At 40.4% G+C, this 13,523-nt stretch overlaps 1 protein-coding gene across 6 annotated transcripts in view; it reads left to right on the top strand.

The window, feature by feature from the left end:
• DCP2 (decapping mRNA 2) overlaps positions 1–13,523 on the top strand; it is a 44,422-nt gene that overhangs the window by 21,705 nt on the left and 9,194 nt on the right. For all 6 annotated transcript variants that reach the window (XM_075932000.1, XM_075932001.1, XM_075932003.1 and 3 more), the window contains exons 5-10: positions 3,426–3,578; positions 5,810–5,922; positions 6,004–6,111; positions 8,190–8,325; positions 10,186–10,293; positions 13,262–13,313. In XM_075932000.1, the coding sequence (XP_075788115.1) occupies positions 3,426–3,578; positions 5,810–5,922; positions 6,004–6,111; positions 8,190–8,325; positions 10,186–10,293; positions 13,262–13,313 (670 nt within the window). The remainder of the gene's footprint in view (positions 1–3,425; positions 3,579–5,809; positions 5,923–6,003; positions 6,112–8,189; positions 8,326–10,185; positions 10,294–13,261; positions 13,314–13,523) is intronic.

The following is a 13,523-nucleotide window of genomic DNA, read 5'->3' as shown; positions in this document are numbered from 1 at the left end:
GGGGAACATTTGAATCTCTCTTGGGTGGTTGCCCAAATTCTCAGGTTATAGGGAATACTGGTGTTGAGTCTTTGCAGATACTCAAGTTATTTCTACACTGTTTAATACAGTTAACAGTGAATGCAGCTGGAGCATATGTAGATAATTCCCAGTTGCTATTGATTGATCTAGGGCAGAGTTCCCTGAAAGCTGTGTGGTTGGGTGGCTATGCAGGAGAGATTGGAATGCCGAGCAGAGCACCCACAGCCAGCAGCATGTTTCAACTGGTGATGCACATCTGCACATAACACAATGTTTTCCATACACAGATGGAAAAAATTGAAGGGAACATTGATCCAGGCATATACCGTAACTCTGTATTTCCTAGTTTTTTACGAATTGGGGCATTACTGAACTTAACATTCTAAAAGGGCACAAGCTATTATTATCACTACCTTTAACTCTGGGTTAACAAAGGTGGTTTTTGTTTGCCATTTAATCTTTGTTCTTTTTGCTTGGAGATATGTTAAGGAAATAGGGTTACTCTGGCAGCAACTCCTGTCTGCAGGGGTCCCAATGGGAACCTGTCCCTCCACACACACACACACACACCCTACCCCACCCCTGTGGACAGGGGCTGCTGCTGTGAAGCAGCCCCTGTTCACAGCAGCCTGGGCTGGCTGCGACCAGAGACTGCTCTGGCAGTAGCTCCTGCCTGTGGCCAGCTGGGAAGCCGCGAACAAGGGCAGCTAGACCTGGCATAAGCCAGCACTGAACAGTCTCAGCTTGCATGGGTCTGGGACTGCTGAGCCTCTGTGACTGCTGTGCCTCTGCATTTTAAATGTAGTACAAGCCACCCGGCTCTTATTACATTTAAAATGCAGAAGCACAATGGTCCCAGAACAAGCCTCCCCTTATCAACTAATTGTGTGGTCAGTACAAATTGTATCGACTACATGATTAGCAAAATACCCATTCCTTAATGTCTTTTTAGTTTAACAGCATTCAGCAAAACTTTCATATTTCCTCCCTATCTTCTGTTCTAACCCAGCACTTGCCTTTTACGTAGGAGACTAGTTCACGTTAAAAGCATTAGGCAAACAAGGGAAAAAAGACAGAGCTCTTGGATTTGTCTCCAGACTATAAAACAAGTTGACTTTCTTTTGGTGAAACACACAGAACTTTTCTGTGTCGTTCATTTCATGGATTAAATACTAAGTTATCAGGACATAGGAAAAATAGTCTTTTTAAAGGCTTTTATGTGAGATTATCTAACCCTGCTCCTCATTATGAAACAGCCTCCCTGAATGGCTTGTTTTTGTGAATATGGTCTTACCACACAAGGGGAATTTAGACATCCAGCTGCATTTTATTTTGGTCCCTTTTTATTAATCTTGGAAAATTTCTCACGGTATATGAAGCAGTAGAAGGTGTGTTGCTTCCTAAAATCTGTACTCTGAATGGTCTACCCACAACTGCAGAAATCTTATTTACAGATTTTTTTTTTTACAAATTATTTATTTTTCTTATGTATTTGTCAAGATCATAAGTGAGGGAACAATGCTAACTCCATAGAGACAAGTTGGACTGTGAAAACTGTTTAATCAAGAAGTGTATATGTAAAGGTTGGCACAGATGTCAGTGAAATGTCATATGCTGAACAGACTTTGCTTCCAACCAGTTTGGTGTGTACCTTGGTTCACAGATGTACATGTGCAAAGGATATAATTTGTCTTCAGTAAGATTCCTCAGGGCTGTTTTTTGGTAAGATGTTTACAATATTTTCTGTCCAGAGCTTTGATCAAAAGCTTCCAGTAATGATAGCTGTTTTTAGTTTCTAAAGTGACTTATTTGGTGAATGAGGAGATATTGGAGTCCCCTCACCTCACATATTACTTTGCAAAACATAAAGGCTATGTCTAGACTGCCCCCTCTTATTCAAGAGAATATGCAAATAAGGTGAAGTGGTGAATATGCTGTGCCTCATTTGCATACTTAATGAGCCACCATTTTGCACAAGGGGCTTTTGCGCAAAAAAGCTGTCTTGTGCAAAAGCCCCTTGCAGAAAATGGCTGCTCATTAAGTATGCAAATAAGGTGTGGCAATATTCACTGCTTCGCCTCATTTGCATAGTCTCTGGAGTAAGAGGGGGCAGTCTAGATGTAGCCAAAGAGCCTTAAATGTCAAGATGATTACTTATTGTTCTAATCTTCTCAGTAATGATACCTGGTAACAGTATAAATACTGTATTATGAAGTGGATGAAACCATTTTTTTGTTTAAAGAATTCTGCATCTAAACTTGGTTTGTGCTCATATTGAAGGGGCAGGTTTGTATTTTCCAATGGTGAATTGTGAAATATTCCAGTAAAATGTTGTTCCATTATTTTGTGTGTGTGTGTCAAGACTTAACACTTTGATTCCTTCTGAGCAAAAGGTTGTTATAGTATGTCAGCAGACAGAGTAATTCTAAATTCTGTTTCCCTTTTTTCAGCTTGAATGCTTAGTTTTAATTTAGTAATATTATATTTTTGCTAACCTACAGGTTATTCAGAGTAATTTATGGTACTGTTGCCTTTTTGATACAGAATAGACATAAGAATGAATATTATGTGGGGGTTCACATGGTAGTAATAGTACTAAAGATAGGAGAGAATTAAAATATAGCAATCAAGTTAGGAACTTTTAAATTTTTTTGTAACTCTCTGGATGTCTAAACTCTTTAGAGCCAATGTGTTTAACGTTTATCTGATGCAACATACTTTTTTTTTTTTTTTTTTTTTTTTTCCACATATCCAATGGGGATCTGAAAGGTTAACCAGTTAACTTGCGGATGCTGGAGCAGCTCCCCAGCTCTCGCCTGGAGCAGCCTCTGTCCACGGTGGGCCCAGGCAACCTGCAGGCAGGGGCTGCTCTGATGGGAGCTGGCAGCAAGCCTTAGCGCAGGGCTGGGGGCAGGAGCTCTGTAGGCGAAGGGCTGCTCCAGATGGTCTGGAGTGGTCCCCAACCCAGATCCCACTTCAGTTGATTTTAACCAACACCTAACCAGTTAACCTAAAGTTTAATCCTTTAGCTGATTAACTGAGATTTTACATCCACAGTGTCCAGCATCATCAACAAGCAGCTACACTGTTTTTCCTTGTATTTGCTTGCCAGTGTGGAGAAGCATCTTAGAGCAAAGATAAATTGGGGTAAATTAATTTCTCAGCATTCCCAGAAAAACCCTTGCTCTTTCACAGATTGTCTAAATTATTTTCCACTGCATGCTCTATAGCTATAATGTACAAAATCTGAGGGTACAGCGGTTAACTTCTCCCATTAGCAATCAAATGTCTATGCATTTGTGAAAATATTACAGTTGCTATCAAAGAACTAGTATAAAGTTCTGATGTACCTTCAAATACATTTTTGTAAGGCACAATTTTAATTTGACCTGTCTGATTCTCAGGTGTTTGAAGAAACTGGTTTTGATATTAAAGATTACATCTGCAAAGATGACTTCATTGAACTACGAATCAGTGATCAACTGGCACGTTTGTACATCATTCCAGGAATTCCAAAGGACACACAATTCAACCCCAAAACCAGAAGAGAAATTCGGGTACACATAGTTATGTTCAATAGACTTTTTTTTTTTTTTCAGATTTCTATTACCTCAGTAAAGATTGATTAAGGTTTAATATTAAACAAAAGGTGGTGAATGCAGCATGAAGAGTGTTGGGTTATGTAAAATGTATTAGGAGTCTGGGGTGGCTATACGTTAGTGGTTAAGGAGCTATTGCCCTTTAAACATGTTTTTCCCCTTTGTCCTGGCAGCCTTGGGAGATGGTTGCATTGAACAGTGTCTTGTTTTGTTTTCGCACTTGTTCTGTAAAAATATTTTCAGGATCAAAGGGCTTTTCTCCCTCCTTATAAGCTGCTGATTAAGACAATATGTAATGCTGAATCAACTGCAAACCAGTAATCAAACAGGGGTGGATATAATTGTATTTGTCACCTGCTTATTAATATTCATTGTGTAGAGTTAATACCAAATAAGATTTTTAGGGAAAGCAGTGATAAGATGTGTGAAATTAACATACGAAAATAGATAAAAGGGTGTAACTGGTGCCAAATTATGGCCACTCAGAACAATGTGTTGGGGGTCCAAGGTTAACATGCATTGGCAATAAAGCAGTTTTGTGTACCTCATCTGCTCCTGCATCTCCTGTTTCTTCTCTAACAGAGACTGCTGGTCAACTGCACATTATGACATCTGGATTTATCATAAATTGGCACTGTAGTATACAGGCTGACTCTTAACAATAAAGCACATCCCACTTTCTCTTCCTGTAAATATGGAAAAGCTAACTGAAATGAAAAAACCCTCTTAAGTCTTTATTTTTTATAAGGTTATAAATATTTCTGGACACTATGTAAACCTTCATATTGGAAGAGTAAAATGGGCTTGCTTTCATTCTGTAAACAGTATAAACCAGATGTAGTGTATGACTGAGAGCAGGAGTAGATTTGGTTGTGGGACTTACTGGGAGCCAGCCAGTGTGTGGGTGATCTGAACTCAAGTGGACTTCTAGACACTGTTGTGATGGAGAGGAAATTAAAGCACCTAATGTGTGAAGTTCTTGTCACTGCCTGTGACATTCATTGCCTCCTGAAACTTGAATTTGAGTCTTCGAGCAGATAACGTTTTAACTTTTTATATCTATTTTGTTTTAAAACTAGAATTAACTCCCTCTTTAGCTATACCTTTTGACTACTGAGTGTAATAGGGACGACAGCCCTTTATTAAACATTCCTTTTTTCTCCTTAGGTTGGCTCCCTAGAGGTATAAATTACTAGCTCCTTGTTTAAGCACCCTATTGACTTGATCTAGTTAAAACCTTGATTTGCATTTTTATGTTTTGGGTAAAGGCCCTTCAGTCTGCCTTCCAGTATGCTAAACTCTGAGCGTGTCATATGAATTGCAGAATCATGCTAGAGCTGAACTGATTAGTGTGAGGGGTTAACTGGTCTTTGCACATTATTTTTTCTTAGTTCTATTTCGCATATAATTTAAAATCATGATAGCCAAAACCATCTTTGTAAGCAACACACATTATGATAGCCAAAAGCATCTTCACAACATTATATAAAAGGCATTTGCCCTGCCCCCTCCTCTTGCCTGTCTCTTTGCTTTTGTTTGTTTCCATTTCTTTGTCCTCTACCATACCCTGGAATCAATACCCTTAATGGTGTTTTTCAGTTCTGTTGACCTCAACATAATGTATGCTGAGGTATACTCTTGAGTGATTGCTGCTGATCTAATTCTGTTTAGACATAAAATAAGATGGGCTAGAGTTGGGGGAGGAGCAGGGAAACAGGCTTTGAAAGTTATTTGTATTTTCTAATTACCATTGTTTCATTGTGTACAATCAAGAACTATGTTGTTGCAACCTTATTTTAAATGGGCTGACTTTCAGTATGAGAGATTGCATACTGCATTCCACATTTTAGGGATCTTTGTCATCTCAGTGTTTATGCATTGTAACACACATGTGGTGGTATATCTTTTAATGGATCACCTTCATTGGTGTAAAAGATAGGCTTTTGAGTTGCACAGAGTGCTGTGCAGGTGTCTTTCATTCTGCAACCAGCACAGCTACAACAACTCTGCAAATTTGAGAGAGTGTCCATTACTTTGTGCTTGTGGCCAGAAAAGTGATCCTAACATTTTAAGTAATTCAGATCTTTGCTGTAGTTCTTTAAAAATTAAAAAAAAAATTGTGCATGATGTGCATTAGCTTAAGTCCCTTGATGGCTTCACTAAAGTAATTACTTTTTTCTGTGTTTCAGAACATTGAATGGTTCTCAATTGACAAATTACCATGCCATAAAAATGACATGACCCCAAAGTCCAAGCTAGGTTTGGCGCCTAACAAGTTTTTCATGGCCATTCCCTTCATCAGGTATGTTCAGGATAAGCCAAAGTCTAGCCTCTTGTTTTCAGGACACAGTTTTTTGTCAACAAAATCTAAACTTGTTCACAGACCATTGAGAGAGTGGCTTTCTCGAAGGTATGGAGACTCCTCTGATAGTGACAATGGTTTTTCATCTACTGGGAGCACGCCATCCAAGCTCAACTTGGAGAAAACAAGGTGAGAAACAAGATGAGTATGACATGTCTCGACATTTTTATAAATCATTGGCTATACAAAGCTGAAGAATGTCCATTCTCTTTCAGATTGGTCTTATAATAGGTTAAAGAGAACTTCATAGGACTGTTAGTAGAATGGAGAGGTTAATAGTGCCCTGATGTGCTTGAAGCTATAGAAAACTTTAGAATATGGCAAAACAGATAATGTCCAGAGTTCCTATATGGGAATATGAAAATCAAGTGAGAAACTTTTTTATAAAAGCTGAATTTTTTTTTATCAGAAGGTAAAATGGATAGATATGTTTTCTAAAATAATCAGTACAGAAAGGATGGAGAGGTGCCCAAAATGATGGAACAAAGAGAGAAGCAGTAATAGCTATGGTACTTAATTTCAGTTTTAAAGAAAGTTAGATAAAAGTGGCAGATGAATTTTAACTGATAAATGCAGAGTAATGAATATTGGAAAACAGAGAGAATAAATAAAAAATATAGTATGATGGGGGACTAAATTAGCTGTTTTCACTTGAGAGGTATTGGAGTCATGGTGCATTCTCTGAAAACATTCACTTAATGTGCAGCAGTAGTCAAAGTATACAATACAGTAACAATCTGATAGTCCAGCACTCCTGATAGTCCAGCATCAAAATGGCAAGAGCCTAGTGAGTGAGCTTCAGCAAAAAATGAGTCACAAGGTAACAGCGACAGCAGCTGAACTGAGCAAAAAGGGTAAAAAGGCTTTTAAAAGAAAATATTACAGTATACAGTATGTATAATAAAAAGGGTTAAGAACACTTTATATACAGTATAGTGTGTGTGTGTGTGTGTGTGTGTGTGTGTGCGCGTGTGTATATGTATATGTGTATATATAAATGAATAAAAGCAGCTTATAGTACCTCCTGATAGTCTGGCACCATCTAGGTCCCATAGGTTCTGGATTATTGGAAGTCTACTGTATTAGGTATCATTAAGAAAGTGATAGGACATATATTAATGCCCATATTGTGAATACTACATGTAGATGTGGCTGCCTCAATCAAAAAAAGATATCTTGCATTGAAAATTCAGAAAAGGGCATAAATTAATAGGGGTTTGGAATGGCTGCCATTTGAGGAGAGATTAATAAGACAGACTTCTCAGCTGGGAAAAGAGATGACTAAGGTAGTGGAAAAAGTGAATAGAGGCGTGTTTGTGGTTGTTTTTTTCCCCCTCCATAACGCAAGACCTAGGGGGTCACCAAATGAAATTAGTAGGTAGCAAGCTTAAAACAAAAAAGTGTTTTGTCACACAATGCACGGTTTCAATCTGTGGAACTCCTTGCCAGAGGGTGTTTTGAAGTCTAAGACTGTAACAAGGTTCAAAAGAAGCTTGATAAGTTCATGGAGGGTAGGGCCATCAATGGCTGTTAGCCAGGATGGGCAGGAATGGTGTCCCTATCTTGTTTGACAGAAGCTGGAAATGGACTTGATTACCTGTTTTGTTCATTCCCTCTGGGACACCTGTTATTAACCACTGTCAGAAGACTGGATACTGTGCTAGAAGCACCTGTGGTCTGACCCAGTATGGCTGTTCTTATGTAAAACCAATGTTATGGTGATAGAGAGGGAATTGGGTGAAAAAACAATCTTGTAACATGTTAAACCACTGGGAGATGATCTAACAAAATTGGAAGTAGGGGATCTTAAATTTAACACGACAGCAGTGTTGGGTGCTGAATTAGCAACTTCTCAAACCAATCCAAGTTGACAAGTCACAACTGCTAAGAAACCCTCCTGTTTACATTTAAGTATCTAGGTGTTATCTTGTTATCTACACAACCCTAGAGGTGAAAGGATTCTAAATATAATAAATCTTTTATTTTTTGCCACATACTGTTGTCTTATGATGTCCTATTTTTGCCTTTGTGCATAGCTCTTCCCAATAACCAGTTTAGTGAGTGGAGAAAATATTAAGATCCATTGTGTGTCAGCTTTAGTTTACCTTGTAAGATTGAAGAAGCAGAGCAGTATGTGTGTTTTCTGTTCAGTCATCATAGTCTTGAATCAAAGTTCTTTTGCAGATAACTTTTTTTTAATGGGTTAGATCCAAACTTCGTTATAGCCAGCAGATGTTTCCAGATGGCTCTCCAGGAGACCAGTGGACAAAATACAGACAACCACAGCAACAGAAGCCATATAACAATAATCATTCTGAGATATCTGAAGCTTTAAAAATAAAGGTAGGTTTCATTTTCCAATCCATTAGATTTGTTTGGAGCTCTTAAAATCAGTGGTAGCTTTGTTCACTTTTAACTTTTTGTTGTATGGGGATAGATTCTTGGGTTTATTGCTCTGTCAGTGGTGGATCGTGGTGCCCCTAGGAGTAGATCACCATGGCCAATTGACTGTGTGGCTGCCTCTTTTGATGCAGCCCAGCTGGAGCGTGGCACAACCATGGTGGGCTGAACGCCATGGCCAGCTGGGCTGAAACGTAGAGGGGTAGCTGCCGAGCCAACTGGCCACGGATTCAACCTGCCAAGGTTGTGCTGTGCTCTAGCAGTTAACTTGTTAACTTTCCAGCGTGGGGTGGGGTGGGAAGAGACATACGTGCATCCCTGGCTCTTGTCTCTCGCTCCAGGAGGGGGCGGGGCTGGGCCTGTTCCGCAGAGCCGGCATATGTGATGTAGTGTGCTGGGGACTGGGCCATGCCATGCTGTTCCCTGTGGGCTGTGTGCGGGGTTGGGGAGCCCCTTCCCCAACACCCCACTGTGTCCAGCCAGGCTGGAGCCAGTCCTGGGCTCTGCCTGCCGCAGCCCCGGACCTGCTGCCAGCGGACAAAGGGCTGGGTCAGACAGGGAAGAGACTTGCCCCCTCCTTGCACCAGTGCTATTCTTGGGAGGCTGCAAGTCACAGCAATGATGCCCTGTGGCGGTGGGGAGGCAGAGGTTGCACTAAGGGATGATGGGGGGAATCAGGGGGCTGAGGGGAGTGAGGCTGGAGATATAATTTTACTTTGCAGAAGCTGCACTTTCCTTTGCTCCCCACTTCTTTGCCTCTCTCCCCAACTAGCTATTCGGCTGCATTCTCACCCTTTCACCTTTTTTGTTACTCCCCTAGCTCCATTCTGCTTCCATAATTTCTCCAGCCTCCAAACTTTCTCCCAGACCCTGCCCTCCTCACTCCATCCTGAACCCAACCTCCCACCCAGATCCTGCATTCTTGTCCCACTCTATGGCAATTCTGGCCCACACATTGAGCTCCTCATTTTTGTTCCCACCCCAGAACCTAATTGTGTCCACAAAATCCACTAACTCTGTAACTCCAGAAAAGTAAAATCTGGCCTATGGGAAACCCTAAACCTCGGTCTTCCCAATCCCTTCCCCTCGCCCTTTGGGGGCTTTAGTGCCACAAGAATGAGGTGTCTCAGTTGGGGACCACATCAGTGAGGGAAGAGGGGGTTTTTTGCTTCTCTCTTGTATGGTCCCCAGCTGAATTTTCTGTGGGTCAGTGTTGATCCAAAAAAGGTTCTCCACCCTTAAATAAATAAAGAAAACATGGGAACCTTTTGTGTTGGACACAAACTATTTTACTTTATTTAAAATGAAGGTTGATAAACTAACATAGTCAAAACATTTAATCTGTGTAATAATTTAAATTAAACCATTCTCCCCAGCTGCAGCACTAGCAAGATGGCTCTGGTGTAATTATGTAACTGAGTTTCCACTAGCAATGGGTAGTCCACGGAAAAGTTTGGAGAGGGCAAAGCCTCAAGAAAGGTGTGGGATCTTGGGGAAGGGATGGGGTAGATCCTGGCTTTCCCTGGCAGTGAAAAAGTGATCTTGGATGTGAAAACGTGGGATACTACTGCTTTAAGTGTTGGGACTTCATTATATTCTGGAAAATCTTGTAATTAGACTGGGGAGTGGGTATCAACAGGCAAAGAGTGCTTTTCCTGCTACTGGCTTGCTAAGTAACCTTGAATGATAGCTTTAACTTCCTTTAAAATGATTTGAGGTACTTGAATGACAGTAGCTATATAAGTGATATAAGGTATGACACTAGCGCTTTTATTTGTATTACCTTTTTCCCGGATGTGGCAGACTCAGAACATGAGGGGTAATGGTAGAAAGCAATATCAAGATACTTCTAGCCAAAAGAAGAGGACAAATGGGGTCCACAGCCAGCCAGCAAAACAGAACAATACATTGGTAAGATTGATAGCAATAGTTCTCATATTGTTAAATTTTACTAAAATCTGTTAATGTGTGGACTAAGGTTTTGATGATGGAATGTTAGATTTGTATGTCCATGAAAACAGGTCTAAATGCTAGTGTTCAATATATGCGCTGCTGCAGAAAATTGACATTTCTCTCACATGTACACTTGCAAAGCATTGAATAATTTATCCAATTAGCATTTTTAACTGAATTCCAGTGCATTTTAAAGTAAGCCTTCAATAGATGGTTTCCTGCAATATTCCAGGTGCTTGATAAAACAGTCTAGTGTTGTACATTGCAATGTTAGAATACCTTCCGCTTTAAAATGAATATACAGATATTTTACTGTGGTACGGCAAAACCATTGAATTCTTGAAAATGTAAAGTATATGCCTGTCACTCCCATCTTTTTTGCCTGGCTACAATCAGAGGTGTAGGCTTCAAACCTACTATTTTCATGGCACAGTGGGATCAAGTTCTACCTCTGCAAACCCTAAATCCTAATACATTAACTTATTCTGTCACATAAAATACTACTAATTCCCATCTCCTTACCACCATAACCCCCCCCCCCCCCCAATACATTGATCAGGGAAAATCTTGTTAAACATGTATTTTATTTGTTTTTGACGGGCATTTTTCTGTGAATAGGTTTTTTCACTTGTGCTCTCCAGGTGGCCTGGTTCTACACTCTCTTGGCTTTTGCAGTATTCTCCATTTGGCCAAGCTCAGAAAACTGCACCATCTTCCCAATACCAGTGTGTCAGGAACTAGAGGGGATTTTTAGCCATCTTCTCTGGCTCATCTTCATGGCTTCCTAGAGATCAATTGCTGCACTGATCTCCAGGCGCCTCAGTTTGTCAAGCATACACTTTTGGTTCTCTTCCTTCTTTGCTGAAAATCAGACTTCAACTCTGACTTCCTAATTCTCTGCTAGTTGATTCCATTAAACAGTTCAGGGAGCATGTACTCTTGGGAAAACAAGGGAGTGAAAACAGGCTTCTGCAGCCTGGATCCTGGTGAGGCAAGGGGAGAGAGCAAAATGTCAGGAGGTTGGTGGGAGAAGAAATGTGGACTTCCGCAAACTTTGAGAAAATTCTGTATTCCAAAACCTTGGAAGCATAAGAGTACATGGGATCTTGATACGTGGGGCACTTTACACCTTGTAGCTATTGTTACAGGCATTGTGTAAACTTGGGTATGTATTTCTGCCTCAATTTATGCTTGGCTTTAGGCTTTAAATGTTTTCACAGCCATTAGGTTAGGAAAAAAAAATCTTGTAAAAAATGAAAACTTAGATTTTGAAATACAGTTCTGACTTTAGGGTTCAGAGAGGGTGTGGTGTGGTGTGTGTTTTTTTTTTTGTTTGTTTGTTTTTGTTTTTTGTTTTTTTGCTTGCATCAATTTCCATGGAATATCTGGGTCCTGCTTTTGTTCACTGTAGGAGTACATGTACATCTCATTATGGTTAGCAGTTAATTTCTTGGAGAGTGCACTTCTGACTCTGCTTTTTTAATGTATTTCAATCTGCCCCTTTTTCTTTAAGCAAATAAGCATGTCTGTGAATCAAATTTCCACCTATCAAATATTGATGTGATATCTATACTCTCAATAGCTTGTCTTCAAGCTCTCAGCAGGCTGTAATAGCGGATACTTAGAGGCAAAGAAGCTTTTTGATTTGCTTAAAACCTTGAGAGAGAGCTAGTATGTATGTAAATGGCCCTGTTTCACACGTGCAGAAGATTAATGAGTAATCTTGCTAGATAATTCTTTATAACAGTATCACAGAATTCACTTTTTAAAGATAATAAGCTAGATGCTTTGATTTAAAATGTATATTTGATGCCTAATTAAAGAACAGTTGTTGGTATTTATTAGCAGTTACATCTATTCATCTTTGAATGCTTGCTTATGTCCATTGCACTTAAATGTGCCTGTGCCGCTTGCACGAGGTCCTGAAGCTTTTAACCTGTACCCACTGGGCCAGCCAGGGAGCCCCCTGGAGTGGCACCAACATATCGGCGAATATATATACCCCTGCTGACCCTCCACCCCCTCAGTTCATTCTTACCGCCCATGATGGTTGCTGGAATGTCTGGCTTGCTTTATGCAAGTGCGCCCTTAGCACCTCTTATCTTTGGGACGTTGACATCGTGCAGGGGATTCACCTGCAGACTACCTACCTCCCGGGGGCCCTCAACACAGCAGGGCATTCTCGGCCCACAAATGGTCTCTCTAGGTCGGAGGTAGTAAACCTTCTTTTCCGCAGTAGGAGGACTCTGCCCCCCCCCCCTCCCCCCCACTCCTCTGACCTTTTCACATCACAGGTCAACAAGAAGTGGCCCATTCCACCAGAGCCCAGGCCTCCTCAACAGCATTCCTAGCGCAGGTGCTGATCCTAGACATCTGTAGAGTAGCTACGTGATCATTGATCCGTACTTTTTACTAACCGTTATGCTATTAAGCAGCAGGCTAGACAGGATGCAGCTGTTGGCAGAGCAGTGCTGCAGTCTATTTGTCCTTAGGTTCCGACCTGTAGGTATGGCTTGGGAATCACCTAAGTGGAATGGACATAAGCAAACACTCGAAGAAAAAATGGTTACTTACCTCATAACTGTTGTTCTTTGAGATATGTTGCTTATACTTATTCCAATCCCACCCACCTCCTCTTCGTTGGAACATTCAGCAAGAAGGAACTGAGGGAGTCGAGGGCCAGCAGGGGTATGTATGGGCCAGTATGCTGGCGCCACTCCAGGGGGGCGGCACCCTGGCTGGCCCAACGGGTACTGCTAAGAGTAAAAAGCTTCCAGAACTCGTGCACACCTTAGTGGAATGGACATAACCAACCCATCTCAAAGAACAATAGTTATGAGGTAAGTAACCTTTTTTATTCCTTGTGAGAACTGTTAAAATTAAGGCACATATTATGAATATAATATATGTAAATTTTTTTAATCAGAAATGTGAAAAAAAGCTTAATCCAAGAAGACTTCAGGATAACTTTGAAACAGGCAAGTATATTAATATTAATGTGTTCACAAACATTTGTCTTTCACTTGAAATAACTTTTTGAGACTACAACTTATTACAGTTCATTCTAAAAAGAGAGAGCTTTTATTAAATGAAGATTTAAGATCCCTTTCTTTAGCTGTGAAATCTGTAGGATGGTAGAATATGCAATTGCTTATAGTTGACAATTGATTAAAAAAAATTGATTCAAT

This window comes from Pelodiscus sinensis, chromosome 6 (genome assembly GCF_049634645.1).
Source record: "Pelodiscus sinensis isolate JC-2024 chromosome 6, ASM4963464v1, whole genome shotgun sequence".
Classification (NCBI taxonomy): Eukaryota; Metazoa; Chordata; order Testudines; family Trionychidae; genus Pelodiscus; species Pelodiscus sinensis.
The sequence above is the reverse complement of the archived record's forward strand: the minus strand, read 5'-3'. Positions and strand labels throughout refer to the sequence as shown.